Source organism: Lagopus muta, chromosome 1 (genome assembly GCF_023343835.1).
Source record: "Lagopus muta isolate bLagMut1 chromosome 1, bLagMut1 primary, whole genome shotgun sequence".
Classification (NCBI taxonomy): domain Eukaryota; kingdom Metazoa; phylum Chordata; class Aves; order Galliformes; family Phasianidae; genus Lagopus; species Lagopus muta.
The window spans coordinates 167,484,703-167,503,691 of record NC_064433.1 but is presented as its reverse complement, the minus strand read 5'-3'; the positions used below and the strand labels follow the sequence as shown (position 1 = coordinate 167,503,691).

The window sequence follows — 18,989 nt, the reverse complement described above, 5'->3', positions numbered from 1 at the left end:
TTCTGTGATGATTGAATTGTTTTCTGTTCTGCTGGTACTGAGATACTTTTCTGAAAGTCACCAGGTCCCAGTAAGACCAGTTCCATGGGAAATAGTCCTGTGCTCAGAATCAGAAAAGGACAGAAGGATCCTCCTGTGAAGTTCTCTTCAGCTGGATGTTCTACGTTAGGTAGAGGCACTAGCTGCAGTTCAAAGTAGGATGCTTATAGAGGTGGAAACCCTGCATTTTTCAGCATCTCCACATTCTGCTTGGTATTTATTAAATGACAAGGGTTCTTGAGATGCCATCCAGATATTTGACTTCAGTCTTCAAAGAAAGCCTGTTTTTGCCATGTCACAGATTGAATTGTCTCTGTCCACGCCATTCATTCTTACTCTCACCATGGCAGCTCCTGACTTGTTACCTGCACCTACTCAGTACAAAGTCTTCAATTGGGAGAAAGATTTACCAGATACTAGAGACATTGCTGAGTGTGAGCAGACTCAGTGTTGTCTCAGGCCAGCGCTCACTGGAAAACAGTCTCCAAACACAGCAACAATTGGAACTTAGAGTGATGGGGGAAGCAGATGAACTTTTCTATCTGCTGCTACTCTTCTGGGAGGGAGAGATCCAAGCTAAATAGGGTACTGATAATTAATTTTTGTGAATAATAATTTGAAGTGGTAAAAGTGGCTACAGACATAAAATCACTCAGGTTGGAAAAGACCTTAAAGATCATCAAGTCCAACCATGAAGACATCTAAGAAGAAATTCAGAAGAACAGGAATCCCTGTCTTTATATCCTGAATGTGTTGGATATGAACCTGTGAAAAATGTTGTCGTGCCCTTTGCTCATCGTGGCTGTGTCATGTTGCTGTGAGTAGACAAGAAGTTGGGTTTTGAACCATCCACAGAATTGAGGTTATCAAAACCATAGCAAAGTTTAGGAATTTGCTAGTAGGGTGACTGCTTTCCACTGTGCAACTGGATTGGAAGCAAAAACCACCAGAAGGGAGTGTCCAAGTTAGCGGAAGTATCACCCCAGTGCAGCCAAGGCAGTGCTGGTATCCAGACCTTCAGTGCTTGTGTGCGCAGCCACCAAAAGCCCAGTCACTGTTTCCAGATGTGGGGTATCATGATGACTGATTCAGTGTCTGGATCCTGCAATGGCTCACTTCCAGTGCAGGTACAGAACTGACCTCAAGAGAGAATTTGTTGTTCAGATATGCAAAGCATCAGTGCAAGCTGTTCTGCAGAGCCACTTATCTAGCAAATTCTAAGTCCCTATAGTCTTTTATATGTCTGTGTCTCACCCTACGTCTTCTGTGCCTTTTCCAAGTTCCTGTAGCAGCTGTCACCCACCCATTCATTCAGTCTATCAGATCTTCTGCTTTTCCTTGTCTGACAATGTTGGAACTTCTGGCAGCTCGGCTAATTCTCCTTTCAGTGCAGTAGAATCATAGAATTTTGTTTAGAAAAGGGCTCTAAAGTCATTAAGTCCTACCATTAACTTAGTACAGTGCGTACGCTTCCTAAGCACCGCCAGAAAGTGGATTCCACAAAGGTACTGAGTCCCTCCAGCCCTATGTTTATCTTTTATCTCCTCTACAAAAGGAAAAGTAAGTTGGGTTTGCTCTCTTCTTTGGTCTCTATCCACTCACTCTCTTCCTCTGCTCTGCCAGTGATCAGTCCTAGGAGCAAGCTGGAGGGCTTATAATGGCATGCAAGGACTGAAGAAGGATCAGCACGTGCTGTGTAATGTCTGTTGCTGAATCACTGAATTGTAGGGATTGGGAAGGAGCTCTGGAGATCATCTAGTCTAACCCAATGGCACGCTTGTCAATTACTTTTATCACACATTTATCACGGGTGGAAAGCACAGAGCAGTCATTTCAGAAGGCCTTCAATGAGTGCTGCAGACTGCCTTTGAAATTCAAAGAAAATTGAGTTCCTAACACCAAAGTATGAGTAAAACCCCGGAGTTGATGTTTCCAATCCATTGCCTTTTTTCCAGCCTAGAATGAGGATGGAACAATGCTGCAACATTTAATTCTCAATTTCTGCAAGCACTCAGCTGGCTGTTGTGGCAGTAACTTGCTTAGAAAGCAAAGCACTAAATTCATTCTGCAAAGCAGATTTGTAGACATTACTGTTTCCAACCTTTAGGGCAACATTCATCATCTTTCTAACCAGAAAGAAGCCACCAATTACTGAGCCACTGCGTGAGAATGGAAGTGGAGTAAGAATTCCTGGGGAAATTTACACGTCAGATCACTCTTAGAGATAAAACTTTGGGGGGTTATTTCAGCAGCAACGACATCATGGTCTAGAACGCCGACGTTCCCTCTTTTTTAACAGAAGTCAGATTTATTTTGATTTGACATGATGACTGGTGATTTACATCCCGCCCACCCATCTGAGAGTACTCTGAGCTCCAGGCACATCTCCAGCCATTTCCAGACTATTCACATCACGGTTGGTCCATCCATTCGCTAGTCACAACAAGGCCTTCTGTGACTAATTATGGCCTGACTGCAGCAGGAGATGCAGCTTCAAAGAGTGGGAATCTTCAGATGCGCTAGCAGCTCCCTTGGTTCCCAGTTCTTTATTTATGTGGCTTACATTGAGCTGACAGATTTAACTGGGCCGTTGAAGATATGGTCAAAGCAGCGGAGTCACTCCCTTCCCTTTTATTGTTTTCTGAAGACATAACAGGCAAACGCATCTGTCAGTAGAGAGGAAGTTCTCCATCGCTGGGCTTGCTTTGGGCTTTTACATGCTGTTTCAGTAGCATCTGGGAATAGATCAATATAATATTTGGTAGGGAGTTGTATTTCCTCGTGATGCACTGTAAATCTTTTATTGTAGATACTCCCACTGTTTATTGTTGAAAATCAATAAAAATAAACCTTGTAAAGTTAAAGCCTGGCAAGGGTTCAGCGCAAATCACAGGGAAGGAATAAGAGGCAGTGAGTCTCCCTCCTCCTCTTGGATAGTTCCCAGCTTGTTTCCCAGTGAATATTCAATAACACTTTCCAGCAATCTGGGAACAGACTTTTATTTTTTTCCTAATTATTCATAGTTATGCACTTGAATTGCTGTGATCTCAAACAGGACTGACTTCTTATCCACTTTGGCTGCTTTCTGGCACTGAATTCAGCTGTGGATCAGAACTGCATCCCACCCAGACTATGGGTTGGATATACCTTAGCTTTATCCCTTCCCAAAACAAAGACACTTAAGCCTTGCAAAGCTCAGATTCACTGGTTATTTCTGAGCACTGCAATTGAAAATGAGCCAAACAAGGTAAAAACTGGGAAGATAATAGACCTTCCAATGAAAAAATAAACATAGGGTAAAATCTAACTATAAAAGAGGGGGAAAATATTAACGTAAGAAAGAAATACAAGATGATCTCAGGTGATGACAAGTGGTCTCAAATTGCAGCAGGGGAGGCTTAAGTCGGATATCAGGAAAGATTTCTTCACAAAAGAGCGTTCAAGCACTGGTACAGCTTCCCCAGTGAGGCAGTGGAGTCCCCAGTCATGAAGATGTCCAAGACACATGGACGTGGCACTGAGAGAGACAGTGTAGTGATGGGACTTGGTGGGTCAGGCTGATGGTTGGACCTGGGGATCTTGAAGGTCTTTTCCAACCTCAACGATTCTGATTCTTTCCGAATTATCGATTTTCTACAAGTGAATCATAGAAGCACAGATTGACCTGTGTTGAAAAGGACCACAATGATCACTGAGTTTCAATCCCCCTGCTATGTACAAGGTTGTCAATGCTAGACCAGGCTGCCCAGAGCCACATCCAGCCTGGCCTTGAATGCCTCCAGGGATGGGGCATCCACAGCCTCCTTGGGCAACCTGTTCCAAAGCATCAAGTGAATGAAAGCAAATGAAGCATCAAGCCACTATCATCCCTTTCTAAAAAGTCTACTTCTGCGATGTAAATTTGAGCACCTGCCGGACAGAATGGCAGCATTGTCTTACAGCTTCATTTCCTTTCCCTCTAGCAGCCCTACTGCTCTGGGATTCTGCTTGTATGTTACAAAGCAGAGGAGAATTCACTGCACATCCAGAAGTAGGTTGGATTTCTGGGACAGTCTGCAAATTTTTTGCTGAATGCAATGAAGTATAAAAGGCAACCGTAAATGGACTGAAATTAGCAAATTTTCTACCTTCTGGACAAAGGAATTCTCTTGAGAAAGTGGGCAATGAGTTGAAGAAGTAGAATATCAGTGATCACAAATTCCAAGTTAACCGGAAAAACAATCCAAGGTTTCAAAAACTTCTATTTAATCAAAAATAGAGGTAGCTGTGAGCAATCAGAGCTCCTTGTTCTCCTGAATGAAAAAACATGACCAGATCTCCTCCACCACGCTTCTAGTCCAGCACAGATTGTATGGGGAGATGCCATAGCTTGTGGACCTGCCAAGATGTGTGTGAAATTAGTCAGTTTAACACGTCATCTGGTTTTGACCAAAAGGCTTGAAAATCACCCAGACTTGTGGTTAATTTGTGCTCTGATCAGCCAAATTCACTTCTCCCTCTGCAACTGCTGCCTGGTGGGGAAATGCACCAGTGTGAAAAGCTCTGCTGCTGATACACTTGTTGAATAATTGCCATACACACATGTGCTCTTATACTTCCTAAAGCAACTATGAAGAGAAAAAGAAGGGGGGGAGAAACAGGTGCAAAAATGACACATCTCAGTTAATTGCTAAGAATAAATTACAGAAAAGCTTTGGAATCCCGATTTAGTAATTTTCATATGTACAGGTTCTTGGTACATGGCCCTAACAGGTCAAGATAAAGTATTTATGATTCTTTACAGGACAGGAGCTTTCACTGGGGTATTCTTCCACAGCCAAAATATTAGGTACATAGGATGGTGTTTGTGCTGGGTAAATTAACCCATGAGGGTGATCTTTCCCCTCTACTCAGCACTGCTGAGGCCCACACCTGGAGCACGGGGTTCAGCTCTGCAATCCCCCAGTACAAGACAACCTGGAAGAGAGAGTCCAACAGAGGGGCACAAAGTTGATGAAAGGCCACAGAAACTTCTATGAGGAGTAGCTGGGAGAGTTGGGACTGTTCAGCTGCAGGGGGCTCAGGGATCCCATCAATGTCCATACATACCTGAGGGAGGGTGCCAGAGGCCAAAGCCAGGCTCTGTCAGTGGTGCCTGGTGCCAGGACCAGCGGCCATGGGCACAAACTGGAGCACAGGAGGTTCCCTCTGAACACCAGGAGCCCTTCTGTGCTGTGCAGTGATGGAGCACTGCCACAGGCTGCCCACAGGCTGTGGGGTCTCCTCCTTGGGGATCTCCCAGAGCTGCCTGGACGTGGCCCTGGGCACCCTGCTTTGGATGTCCCTGCTGGGACAGGGCATGGAGCAGAGGGACTCAGGGAGCCCAGACAGCCTCAGCTGTGCCACAATCTGTGAAATGGTTGTATCAAATTTTCCTTTTGCCAAAACCACAAAGCACGAGTAATGATGTAGGTTAAAACATATATATTTCTTTTTCCTTATTTTAAAAGAGTTCAGCAGTGAAAATAAACTCACTGCTTCTGCAGTAGGTGAAATAGCCTAATTTTGTTGGTAAAAAGTCTAATGAAAGGCCTGTGCTCAAAGCATTAACATATTGGTTGACATTATTGACAAAAAAATCCAGTTTGAAGTGAAAGTGTGTTCCATAATATTTACTACACGTATGTAGCCTGTAAGCAGCTTAGGAGATGTCGTCCCATAATCACATTATTTTACCCCTGGAAAGCTCCAAACACCTGTGTCAAGCTAAAATGCTTGATGGTAGCATAGAGAAAATAAACATCTGATAGCAGCACCAGAAGTCTGAAATGATCCATTCCATTGCAAACGCTACAAACATGAAACAGAAGACTGATCCCCACCACCCATCATCATTCCTAAGTGCTGTAAAGAAATTCACACTTTAAAGCTAAAGGAAAGCCAGACCTAATTAATCAGACAGGCTGATGTAGCACGTTTTCTCAACAAGAAACAAAATCAGATTCAAATAATGAATCCTTGACACTGCCATGATCTTCCTGTTAGGTAGGACAAAAGGTCTATAAATCTATAAAGCCTCAATAACTCTCCCATACCTGAAATAATCCTGGCACTTTTACAAACCATTGGACAGGGTTAAAATTCCCAAAGCGACCTCTGCCAAGCCTCCTTCCTGAATACCTTTTCATTTAACAAGCACTAAGAGATACCTCGTGCTATCTTGTTTAAAATTTCACCAATTCTTCCATCTGAAGGACTGTTCATCACACTTTTGTTCTTACAGTTAAGGCTCTAAGAACTGACTGACTCTTTGTTTGCATCACAAGTATTTTCTGAGGATCTTTATCATTTAATTCTCAGCACTAATGAGCAGCTCAGTGTCTTCAGAGTGTGGGGAGAGGACAGAGGAGTATTTTGCAAGAGACAGTGGCACATTATTATTTCATGAACGCCAGCAGTGGCTTCACAAAGCCATGCTCTCGTGTCTCCAGTCCCACAGCAACACAACTTGTGACCTTGCCATTACAGGAATTGGTGTTTCCAAAGCAGAAACAACCTCCAGTCTTTCAGGTTGACATTCCTCCTCCAGACACTTCTCCACACTGCTTCAGTCCTTTTTGCATGCATGCAAAACTCCTTTGCATGTGATCACATTTGAAGAGCACAGAACATAGGAATAATTTTCTAGAAGGAGTGACTGATCTTCTGTGAGTCACAGAAGTTTTAGCCACAGAGAAAAACAAAAACTGCCCTTGAAAGTACTGCAATCTGGTCCACAAAAACAGCATTGAATCTGTGGTTCTTTTATTTAGAATTAAAGAGGGTGGAGCAGGGAAAGGCAGGAAAGCATTTTTTTTTCCGCCTCCTTTTTTAACAAGTTGTTTGTTTGTTACTTCCCTCAATAGCCGCAGTTTCCAATGAGCAAACAAACAAACAAAAAAAAGGCTGCTGGTGCTGACACACACCACCTCTTCCACCTTCACAGGAGTATAGGAAAATGCATTATTTCCCCTTCTGCACTCGGCTTCTCCTTGCCTGCACTGTCCCGGAGCTCTCTGGGTGTTGGTTTGCAGCAATGCTAAGGCTTACAGGCCTCTGTGTTCTTTCAAAACTGTAGCACTCCACTTTTTCATCGCTAGAAACTGTCCTGGTGCTTATGAGGCGAAATCCATCTTTGAGCAACGTGTCAATCAGCAGGCCTAGCACGTTAGTACCATTTATCAGCATTCTGTTGTCAGGTTTTATGGAGACGTACCTGAAAGAAGAAAAAAAGCAGTTACAGAACACTTCTAATACTTTTCTCGAAGGATGTAATCAAACAACAAAAATAATAGAACAAAATCAAGTGCTCAGATGGAGCATGCCAGCAGTTGTACACACACCTGCACCCACCTACAGCCAACATGCTGGATCTCTTGCCTGCTTTGAGGACAACTTCACTCCTTCCCTCTTTGTAAGAGCAGCATTCCTCAGCTTGCATTTTACAGACTGAGGAATAAGCCCTTTTCCTTCACCCCCACAACGAAATTTACTTAAACCAGCAGAGAGAACCCTGAATTAATTTCATTCAGTGCAAGAGAGGTGGATGGCATCCTCTGTGTAATATGTGCCAACTTCCCGGGTAAGAGATGATGGAAAGGACAGCAAGGCAATGTACATCCCAACAGCACCACTTCCCACTACACAGGATCTCTCTAGGAACAGTGACATTTATTGCAGTCACCCCATACAGCAGCTCTGGTGGTAACAAATAAGAAAATCATTTTCACATCACTTCAGGATTTTACTTGGTATCAAGTACAGTGTAAGAATCTACCCAGTTGAAGGAACAGAAGTCAGATAAAAGTACTGTTACAAAATACATAAGCTGAGGAGTGAAATTGTTCCACAGTTCACAGGGAAATACACCAAACATTTACGGAAAGCACACAGAAAAGATGCCAGCACAAAGACTGAGTCAAGAGAAATTCAGCAGGCTACAGTGCCAAAGCTGGCTTGTTTCAGGGGGGTTCAGCATCAGGGGATGCTCTTCTACTGATATGCAAAGGAAAAGTCCTACAAAGTCAGAATTAAAAAAGGAAAGAATCAGGAATATTCCACTTAAGCAGTGGAATAGTAGCCATAACGTGCTCAGCCAACTGTCAGTCCAGTAAGATAATTAAAAATAGATAAAATTGAGGTTTGCCATATAAATAGATGTCCCTTCACAAATGCAAAGTAGTTCTCTCTCCCCTGTGCTTGCTTAGCTGAAGAGAGCTAAAAGGAAGATAGGCTCTATTGATTTTTTTTTTAAGACACAATCAAAGGACTGCTGTGTTAATTCAAATATTCAGAGAGAATAACCCTTTTGGAACTGTTTCAATGAAATTTCCATGAAGTTCCAGATGTTCTAGCTGCCACAGAGGACAAATGAGGTTACATTTTCTTATACGGTAAGAATGTGTCCCCATACAATAGAGACATCCAGCAAGAGCTTGTTTTAAAAAATATGGGTTGCTATTGGAATATGATGCTGCTATCACAAAAATCATTGATTTATAGTGATCTCAATTAAACAAACTTCGCTCTGAGAAAACCCACTGTGTAACCCATAGTTAATAATATACCCCTTCTTCCTGGAATAAAAAGGCTGTACAAAAGCTCTCCAGTCCCTGAACTGCCATCTCAGTTCCTCTGGTGTTTTTGACCTGTTTAGCCACCCTTTATTTCCTCTTCTCAACATGAAAGTCTACAGGCCCGTAAGCTAGTGGATTTTAGCCTCCTCCTGTACCTCACTGCTTATTTATTTTGCTTTCTTTGCCTCATTTCATGCCATTTGTCGAGTTTTCTACGAGGTCACTGATGCTATGAAATTCTAAAGCCTTGCAGAGAGAGCACAGAAGAGAAACCCAACCAAACACAAAAACGAACATCAAGAACAGTGTTTCAGACAGTCAGGAACATTTTTAAGAACAACATGACAGAAATCAAACAGGGTACTTCAGAGCTGGAAAACATAACATTAAGCTAGCAGAAAGAAGGAAACATTTTTTTCCTCTGACAATTGTCCAACAGCTTTTTCACAATGAGCTTGCAGAGTGTGCAGAGCGTATTCCATGAAGGAGAAGCCAGGAAGCTGTTTCTATCATGAGAAGTCACATTCTGGAGAGTACCTGGCCACAAAGCGGTCACCAGCAGAGCAGTCGGTTCCACACTGAAAAACCATGTCGTGATGAGAAGGTCTTTCCAAAGGAAGTGGAATTAGTGGTTTCTGAGAAGGAAAAGGACTGCTCCAGCCCTGCCCTGGCAGCTGCCCCGTAAGCACAGTGATCTGCTCAGCCAGCGTCTCCACAGTGCTACTGCAGGAACCGAAGATCCGGAAAAAGGCCTGCATCTCCTGGAGGAAAAAACGCACCTCCAAGATCTCCAGCCTCGGCTTCAGGAGGTGTTCCTGGCCCAGGAGCTCAGCCAGAGGGTACAGCTCATAGAATTCCGCTTCTCTGCGCAGCCTCTGCAAGTCTGAAAAATCAGCAGGCAGAGAGACCTGAAGAGTCCTCAAGAAGTCCATGATGTAACTGAACAAAGCGGCATCTCTGTCCACAAAAAACTCTCCGTTCACCAGTTTAAACTCCGGGTCGTCACCACCCAACATGCGTGCTAACCTGGACTCGGGGAACCGCAGCAAGGTGCAGGGCCGGGTGACAAACCTCACACCTCCCACACTCACAGCAACCACCTCTCGACCGCTCATCGCTACCTCAGCTCCGCTCCGTATGTCTGTGACTTGATCTCTGCTACCCCACAGGCCATCTGGAGCGACAGTGTGGGGCAGCAGCAGCAGCAGCACTCCCAGGTAACAAAGATGCAAATACAACCCTTTTGTTTGCAGGGCTTGGTTGCTTGGAAACTTTGTTTCTTGGAATTGAAGCTTGCAAGGACTACTGGAAGACAGCAAACTGATCATCACAATATATTAAATCAGGATAGAGGCCAAGGAACATCCCCGAAGTATGGCACCCATTTCTTTTCTTTCCTGGAAACGTGGACAGAATGCTTTTATTCTATATATTGCTGTTCATAGGACTACCGTAAGAAAAAGGGAGATGTACTTCAGGCCACATATTTCAGGATCATATGCTCTTAAAGAAGGGCACTTCAGCAAACTCAAGCTTACAGTTCACTTAAAGCCATTGTTATCCCACAAGCAAGCCAATAACACCCATAAAACTCAATTCCCAGTACATTAAAAGATCATACCTATGTCTTCGATGTTAAAACACCAACAACATCCTTATTCCCAAGGCCCTACACACCATTCCAAGCAAATCATCCCATCTTTTTTCCTGGCTCTCAGAATTACAATCTGGATCGACACAGATGGAGAGAAACTGTTCCTCCTGCCATCGTTGCAGGCCTACAACACAAGCTGCCTTCTCACCACACTGACTGTCAGCATCAAAGCCACATCTTAAGGAAGCATGGCTTCAAAGAGACACGGATGAAACAAGACAACCCAGGCTAGAGAAGTAAACTGCAAAGTATAGAGTACCTTGCAGCTTGTTCTCTTATCAGTATCAGTTGATTTCTTTTTACCTCTAGAATTTATTCGAGGTGTTTACCCTGAATTTGTTTTTGTAGTATAGAACATGTAAACAATAAACAGTATCTAAGTAATCAGAACACACAGGAAAAATTCAACTCGTGGTTTTACAAAAATATATAAAAACACACATACATACATGTAGATATATTCACCTACGTACACACATACATTTATTTTTCAGGGAATACAGGTAAAACCACCCTCAGGTAGAAAGGGATTCCAGACTGAACTCTACACTGTGTTTTGCAGTAGAAGGGCAATCTTAAACCCCTCAGATTACTGTACACTCTTCTCAATCACAGCTCTTCTTTTTGTTTCCAAATGACTTTCAAATTAAGAAAGAAAAAAAAAAATCAACTATGCCCTATAGGAGTGCTTTTTATCAAAGAATATACAATTTCTTAATCCACAAGCATTTTGTCATTATAGTAAGTACAAAGGCCCTAAATTTCAGTAAGGAAAATGATTTTAAATGAATATTCCATAATCACCACCACAACAGAAGTCCAGGAACATGTTTTTCAGAGCTCTGTTTCACCTTCAGTTTAGTAGTGCTCCAACTACACGAACATTACAGACAATCTGAAAGCATTTCAAATCTCTGATTGCTTACAATGACAGTCTTTAAAAAAAAAAAAAATTAATTTTACAACGTTCTATGCTCTTTTTCCCCATCAAATCTCTTTTACTTCTTACGTTTCAGTAAGGACTTCACAACAGTTTATACTTGCACACAAACTGTGCAACATTATCCAGTACAACCAACGTGTAGTTTTTACATTTCTCACTCAGAAGTGAGGCTCCATCAGTCATCTGTTCCCAATAAAAGACTGCATGATCAGCTATCTCCACCGTATCTGCCAGGTAGGACAAGCTAATGGTAAAGAACTGAGATTTCCAGCACTGGAAGTTGTCAACCACAGACTCCACAAAAGACATTCTGGTGACAGCAAGAATAAACAAGCAAATGAGAGAGGCTACTATAAATCTGCGTGAAAAGACTGAGGGAATCTTCAATTTCAGACTGTTGTTTTCCTGAGGTAAAGAAAGTTTGTCCACGTCAACCAATTTGATTCCATTCCACTGGCTGGTATCAAAGCTCTTCATTGTAGGGGTGATGTCCACACTGGAACAAGGTAAAGGGGTTTCTCTGAGCACCTTGATTTTTTCCCTGAACTCCTGCATCTGTTGCAGAAATACAATGGGTTCCGACACGTCTTTGAAGGCCTCTGCAATGTTAAAAGCCATCCGCTGCTCCTGCAGAATCGAGTTCAGTTTATTGATCTCCGGATCGTAGGCCTGCATCACTGCAAGCTTCATGGTCTCAAAGTCAGAGAGAATCTCATTTCGCTTCTGCTCCAGCGTGTGCTGCAGCTTATCAAAGAATTCTTTCACCTTGTCAGAATCCTTGGTCAGCATCTGCAGAGCTTTCCTCTTACTGGTTTCCAAGGTATCCAGCCGAGAGAGCGCATCTCCACAACGCCACGTTTCAAAGCCCTGAAACAGGGTTTCAAAAGCCCGCTTCTCCTGGGAATAAGCTTCCTCGATGGAACAGAACATGTGCTTTGTATGGTCACCACGGGTGGCACAAACCCCACAGATGAGCTGCATGTCTGTCCGGCAAAAAATGTTCAGGGGTTGCCCGCTGTGCACTTTGCACACAGGCATTTTTGGAGTTATTTTGATTTTGTTGTACTTCTCCACGATACCCTTCAGGGAATAATTGACCTGTAAGCTGTTGACTCCAGTAACAGGAGTTTCCTTCCTGCACGTGGGACATTTGAAAGGGGATGGCCTCCACAGCACGTTCCGCACGTTTCCATCCAATATTCCCTCCAGACACTTTCTGCAGAAGTTGTGTGAGCAGGGCAGGACACGAGGATCATCAAACAGGCTACAGCAAATGGGACAGGTGAGATCTTCTTCTAGGAGCTCCATCACGTCCTGGGAAAGAGAACAAAGATGGTAACAGAACTTACAGAATGTGCTTCTCCTCTCCGGGAAACACACAAAAGCTGATCTCCATCTGAGGAGATATTTTTTTCTCAAGGATCCCAAAGGCAGAGCCCCAGATGGGCTGTGACAACCCAGCCCAGAATCAGATCTTCCCCAAAGGGATCAAGTTAGCTGTGGAATCTGGCCACCAGATGGCAGGCACAGGAACGGCCTGGGGTCCAGTCAGAACCATTTTCTCACTCTCAAATAGAAATACTGGAAAAGGGCTTGCCAAGCAAGGCTTTCCATGTCAAACGAAAATAGGTCATGTACTAGTAATTCAAGGCTTGCATCTTCCTGCACTGATGCAATATGCAGAAACATAACAGATAAAAACTTAAGGAGCTTTTCCTGCTCCCACCATATTTATAAATAACCAAGTGAATGTGTTATTGTTGAGCTGTTCAGCACACAACCAGCATAGTTCAAAGAACAGCTGCCCATAATTTTTGATAACTCAGAGCAAAATAAAACTGTTAACTACTTTTACTCATCCACCACCTCTATTTCCAATTCTCACAGCACTAATGCCTCAGTAGTTTCTTCTTGTGGACAAGACCTGCAGGAAAAGGATTTACCACACTCCTCAGTGCTGTAAAGTCTCAGTGGAGGGATGCATTACTCCATCTTCCCAATGCCTCTAAGCCAAGTTCTCAGACACTCTGTCATTAGAGCAGGCTCTGAGAACACAAGTCACTAATAAACACCAAACAGGGCACCAGCTTGTATTAGCCAAAACTCTTACACACTTAGTTTTGAGCTATAATTAAAAGGATGCTTCTCTTGTATAAACTCAATCCATATTATGTTTTAAAGTATGTAATAAAATGCCTTTTATAAATTAAAAGATGTATCACAAGAAGAGCATCAAAGTAGTTCTATAACAAGCAAAGCATGAATGAATGAGCTCCTTTATCTAGTTCTGATGTTATTGCTATGGTTCCTCTAGGAAACACAAAATGGCAAAGAAAGAGAACCAAGAGAAGAGCTACAAGGAAAGATACATGCTGCATAGGACAAGACTAATAAAACACCACTGATCCTAGGAAAGCACAGGGAAGAATGGCAAGGCCAGTCCTGAGTTTCTTTCACAACTAGACAGATGCAGTCACAGCGAGACCTCACAGTTCCCATGCTTCTCCAGCACCAAGGAAGAGGGGAATTCCCCACGTTTGCCTGGATAAAGGAGTTTGAAAGAATTGCCAACTTTTCTACTCACCCTGAGGACTAAGGTCATCAGGCAGAAGGCACCTGTTAGAGGTAGGGACAAATGCTGGAGAAATGGTCTAATTACTTCATTTGCCACCTAAGGTTTCCTTTAAGGCCACAGATCTCATTCAGAAACTTCATTTTCTGTAAAAAGAAAGCAATTTTGAAACACCTCTCAGTGCTGGTACAAGCAAAGTTTCTCTCTTGCATTCTCTTTGTAATGGTAGAAAGAATGGGATGAAGGGAAGAGGGTGATCTTGCTCCTAACCTCCCAAGTACTCCTCCTTAGGAATGATTCTCTTTCCAGCCTCCATTCATAGCTTTAAGCCATAGTGGCAGCACACAGATCAATTTTGCAGTTAAAATGACAGTTGTACACCTTTAATAACTGGAAATTCACCATGCAGAAAATATTTGTTCTGGTCCACTTCCTTTACCAGGAAGGATTTCTTTTCTTAGTTAGGGAACTTGAAAAGAAGCTTTTGTACAGCTGGCAACAAGTAATGCAAAGCACTGCAGAAAACACTACACATTCTATCAAAACTTTAGGGCAAACACTGAAGACTTTCATGCTCCTAAAAACCAGTATATGCAAAAACGTTTTGTGATCCAAATAAAATCATCTTGGTGCATTCCAGGACCACTTATCCAATGAAAAAAACATATGCTTTATAAACGCAACCTAATTTCAAAACCACTGCATTACAAGTTTAGGGTTTAAAAAAAAAGAAACGGGCAAATCTATAAGCTTTCAGTTTTCCCCTTCTCTTTCTACAACAGTAGTCACACCAAACCAAATATATTGAAAACCTGAAAGACTGGTTTGGACAGCTGAATTCCTGCCTTCTTCAGGAGGTTTATTTTAGAGGAAGCTGCCCGTGGACTAAAACATCCCCCTTAAATATCCCTTTGCACTACCAGCTCAGTATTTGTGTGACTATAGGTTAAAACCTAGCAACTTGATGGGACTCAGTAACCCTTACAGATTCTTTCCAACTTGGGATATTCTAACTCCTCCACTTCCCCACTGGGATGTACTCCGTGTAACTTCTGATTTGGGTGTGAATGGCCCCAAATTCACCATTTGTAGTGTACAGACCAAAAGGCACTGAGGTTTACTCCTTCACCTGGACTACACAAACTCTCTGGGTACGGCCACTGAAGATGTCCTCCACTAGAAAGACCAACCTGCAGAGTTTCAACATTCAGAACTGCAAAGCACATCAAACCACAGAGGTAAAAACAAGCTACACTGTAGCTTTTTACTGCACTCCAAAGACAAATTCACCTGGCATGTGCCTCAGCACAGAACTCTGGTCTGTCAGCTAGCAGAAAGCAAAAGAGAATTACCAAGCTTCAAGCAAAACAGAAAGAGAGCTCTTGAGTTGTGAATTTCCCACAATGACATCCAAGCACTGTAAATGAAACTTAACAGGCTGTGCTTCCCCAAGGAGCTGAAATAGTCAGGAGGGCTCTCATCCTTCTCCCTCTACATGGCCCCCTACTCCTCATCTCCTCCTGTGACTGACCTCCCTGATCTTCCTCGGGTCACTGTGCTCACGCCACTCAAAACACAAGGCCTGGAGATAAAGGCAGGAGATGGGAGATGGGAGCTTCTCCTTCCAGCACCTCAACTGGGGGGAAGCACAACCCAACCAAGCACCAACACAAACCACACCGCACAACTGCCCTCCGGATCCAGCGGCTGTTCAGGCAGCTGGGGAAAGCGGCCACGCTTGGAACTGATTGTTTCACCGCCAAAGGTGGTTTTACTTCTGAGGAGCATCAGAAAGATCCAAAACGCACAGCTTCCAGAAAGCTGGAAAGGCCTGGAAAAAGAAAACAAGCACAGAACGAGGCTTACGGGGGAGGAGAGAAACAAGCTAAAGAGGATCGCCCCTTCCCGAACCACCGGGCTCAGAGCAGCGCCGACGGCCGCCCCGCGCCGCACACAAAGGCTGCCCCCCGCCGCTACTCACCCTCCCGGGCCGCCAGGCGCCGCGCCCCCCCTGCGCGAAATGGCAGCGACGCCGCAGAAAATGGTCGCGGTTCGGGCGCGGCGGGGCCGGCGCTACCCGAGCCGCCCGGGCGGGAGAGGGGGCGGCAGCCGCCGGCGGACCGGGGGAGGCGGGGAGCGGGCGGCCGCGACCGCCCAACAGCGCGGCCCCCGCCCGCGGGCTGCTCGGAGCGGGCCTCGCCCCGTCCCGGTCGCTCTCACCTCAGCGCGGCGGCGGACGGCACCGAGGGCCGCCATTCCTGGCCGCGCCGCCGCACGCCCCTCCTCCTCGCTCCGCCGCTCGGGGCGGGCGGGCCGCGGGCACGGCGGGTGCTCGGCGGGCAGCGCTGGAGGAGCGCGGCGGGATGAGAGCCGCCCGCTCGCCTCACAGCCTGCCGACGTAGCTGTGGTACTTTAATCCGTTTCTCGGATACGCAAAGTGTGCTCGAGATAGCCCAGCACTTGGGCGGTTATGTCTCGGGATGCCATTCAGAGAGACCTGGCACAGGTTCCAGCGGCGGGCTCAGGGCAACCTCTTGAGGTTGAACAAAGCCAAGCCTTGCACCCGGGTTACTGCAGTCCCTGCTATCAGCGCGAGTTGGGGGTGTAAGGATGGAGTGCAGCCCTGCTGGAAACGACCTGAGGGTACCGGCAGTGACAAGCTGGACGTGAGCCAGCAGAGCCAGCAGTGTGCCCTCACAGCCCAGAAAGCCAACCCTATTCTGGGCTGCATCCAAAGCAGCATAGACAGCATGGTGAGGGAGTGATCCCAGCCTCTGCTCTGCACTGTGAGACCACCTGCAGTACTGCATCCAGATGTGGAGTCCTCAGTGCAGGAGAGACGCAGACCTGTTGGAGCACATCCAAAGGAGGGCCACCAAAATGATCCAAGGGATGGAACACCTCTCCTACAAGGACAGGCTGAGAGAGCTGGGGCTGTTGAGCACGGAGAAGAGAAGGCTGTGAGGTGACCTGAGAGCAGCCTTTCAGTATCTAAAGGGGGCTGTAAGAAGGAAGGGGACAGACTCTTTAATGAGATCTTCTGTGACAGATCGGGGACACAGTTTCAAACTAGAACAGAAGAGGTTTAGCCTGGTAATGAGGAAGAAGTTTTCTACAGTAAGGGTGGCGAGGCAGTGGCACAGGTTGCCCAAAGGGGTGATGGATGCCCCATCCCTGGAGGCACCCAAGGTCAGGCTGGAGGGGCTCTGAGCACCTGATGGAGCTGTAGGTGTCCCTGTTCATTGCAGGCGAGTTGGACCACATGGCCTTTAAGGGTCTCTTCCAACTCAAAAGATTCTATGATTCTGTGTTTCCCAAGGTCTATGCTTTCCCAACAGCCATCTTTATATTAAGAATTTTACTGAATTTTACTGAACTTCTCTTGAATATTTTGGTTAAGGATATTGACAACAAGATGGCGTTCTTGGCATTCTAGATTCCCCTCTCATTGTAAATTACATGTTTCTCATACAACTTCTTTTCCTCATGTACTTCTTGAGTATAGCTCATTGTCCATTAATTCTTTTGATTGAAATGAGCACATTTTCCTGTCCTAATCTTTTTTTCTTATAAACAAAGAGGGAGCTGCTTGGACTTGTGTGTAGACCAGCATATCTCCTCTTTTATCTGGACCATCCAATAATTTTCTTGTCCCACCTTGCTTCAACTTCCATCAGATCAGAAAGCTTACATCTCAAGACAAACACAGCAAACACAGTTTCTATTCCTATGCAATCAGATAGGATTTCTGCATTTAATTTAATCATACCGTTATAATCACCAACACAACCAAATATATTTTTTTACTATTTCCACTTGAGTGATTATTACACAAACAAAACATGTGATAGGGCTGTGCACAACCAACTGTTTTGCACAAATGTAGTCCATCTTTAATCAGTACAGAATCATAGAATAAAATCATAGAATGACCTGAGTTGGGAGGGATCCACAACCATCATCATGTTTAACTCTTTGTAAACACTTTGCTGCTAATACAGGTTTTTCAATGGCACACTGCTAATGAGGTTGCATTCCCACATCTCAGAGTGCAGAGAGTTTTCCTGGAAAGCACCATCATAGGCCATTTGTTGAAGTTTCAGAGAAAAGTTCTGGCAGGTGAAAAAGAGCATTAGTAGATCTGTGGCAATATTTCCCTAACTGAAAACAGAACCAAAGAAATCTAAGCCTAAAGGGAAGTTTGAAGGGAAGGATGAATGTCACTTACCCTTGGGAGGGCTCAAAATCATAGAGTCATGGGATGCTTTGAGTTGGGCCCATTACAGAAGTCCAACCCATCTTTCACTAGATCAGGTTGTTCAGAGTCCAGTATGACTCTGAACACTTACAGTGACGGGGCATCCAGAGCTTCTCTAAGAACTTGTTCCAGTGTCTCACCACCCATGTTGTGAAGAATTTCTTCCTTATATCTGGTCTAGTTTGGGAGGAGTTAGAAAAACAGTGGCAACTACCAGCTTTACCAGACAAGCACCCTTATTTGTTACAAGAGAAGGGAGGCAGCAGTGCCTATTGCCATCTTTGAACTACAGATAGGACCTAAACCATGGTTCCTGTATTAAGCACAGCGAGGGGAAACTGTACATTGTGATTCAGCCAACGACCCGATGGAGCTCTGCTGCTTCTCATCTCTCTTGTACAGATTCTGCTACGCTTCACGGATGCCCTTCCAAGCTGAACTGCCCCACTTTACCTGCAGAATGCCATTCCCTTTTCTGTGCCTTGGTTAGTTTTCTGCTGATTCAACAAGCTAAACCATTTCAGTGCAAGATTAGACAACCACCAGACCTAAAGTAAGAAGAGGGAGGAAAAGAGGGATGAGGTTTTCTCCTAACCGTGGAAGCAAGCCATTAAACTGACACAAGCTGTATGGAACAGGTACTTCCATCCTGAGAGGTGGATTCGTGGGGAGTTAAGCCAACTGTGCTGCTGGCAAAGGAACAAGCTCCATCCTTTTCCCTTCCCTTAGTCATGCTTTCCTGATGCCTGCTCTCTGCTGGCTGTGACATCCACGTAGCCACATGTTAGCTTAGACCTTCTTGCCAACAGAGCCGAAAGCTAATCCAGTTTAAAAAAAAAGTTTTCAGCGGGATCAATTTCCTCACCCAGCTGATCCCACAGCCTAACAGACACTGATGCCAGCAGAAGGGAGCCAGAGAGGGCCCTGTC

The 18,989-nt window shown here is 44.7% G+C and overlaps 2 protein-coding genes across 4 annotated transcripts; both read right to left on the bottom strand.

The window, feature by feature from the left end:
* Positions 1-8: 8 nt before the first annotated feature.
* Positions 9-9,961, bottom strand: KCNRG (potassium channel regulator). Its single transcript, XM_048963545.1, has 2 exons — positions 9,171-9,961; positions 9-7,273 (listed from the first exon to the last, which is right to left on the bottom strand). Exons 1-2 carry the CDS (start codon positions 9,959-9,961, stop codon positions 7,021-7,023), a joined length of 1,044 nt encoding a protein of 347 aa, XP_048819502.1. The 3' UTR covers positions 9-7,020.
* Positions 9,655-16,111, bottom strand: TRIM13 (tripartite motif containing 13). 3 transcript variants are annotated; one of them, XM_048963521.1, is made up of 4 exons: positions 15,784-15,908; positions 14,073-15,633; positions 13,815-13,948; positions 9,655-12,544 (listed from the first exon to the last, which is right to left on the bottom strand). In XM_048963521.1, exons 3-4 carry the CDS (start codon positions 13,830-13,832, stop codon positions 11,312-11,314), a joined length of 1,251 nt encoding a protein of 416 aa, XP_048819478.1. In that variant the 5' UTR covers positions 13,833-13,948; positions 14,073-15,633; positions 15,784-15,908; the 3' UTR covers positions 9,655-11,311. The 3 variants fall into 3 exon arrangements, with proteins under 3 accessions (XP_048819478.1, XP_048819487.1, XP_048819469.1); XM_048963530.1 differs by having other exon boundaries at positions 15,334-15,633; XM_048963512.1 differs by lacking the exon at positions 15,784-15,908 and adding an exon at positions 16,023-16,111 and having other exon boundaries at positions 13,815-15,633.
* Positions 16,112-18,989: the final 2,878 nt, after the last annotated feature.

Excerpts from the sequence above, each read along its gene's own strand:
- KCNRG (XM_048963545.1), bottom strand. The coding sequence starts at position 9,961 with ATGATCAGTTTGCTGTCTTCCAGTAGTCCTTGCAAGCTTCAATTCCAA. Across the intron at positions 7,274-9,170 it reads GGTGACCGCTTTGTGGCCAG|GTACGTCTCCATAAAACCTG; the intron begins GTACTCTCCAGA and ends TTCTTCTTTCAG.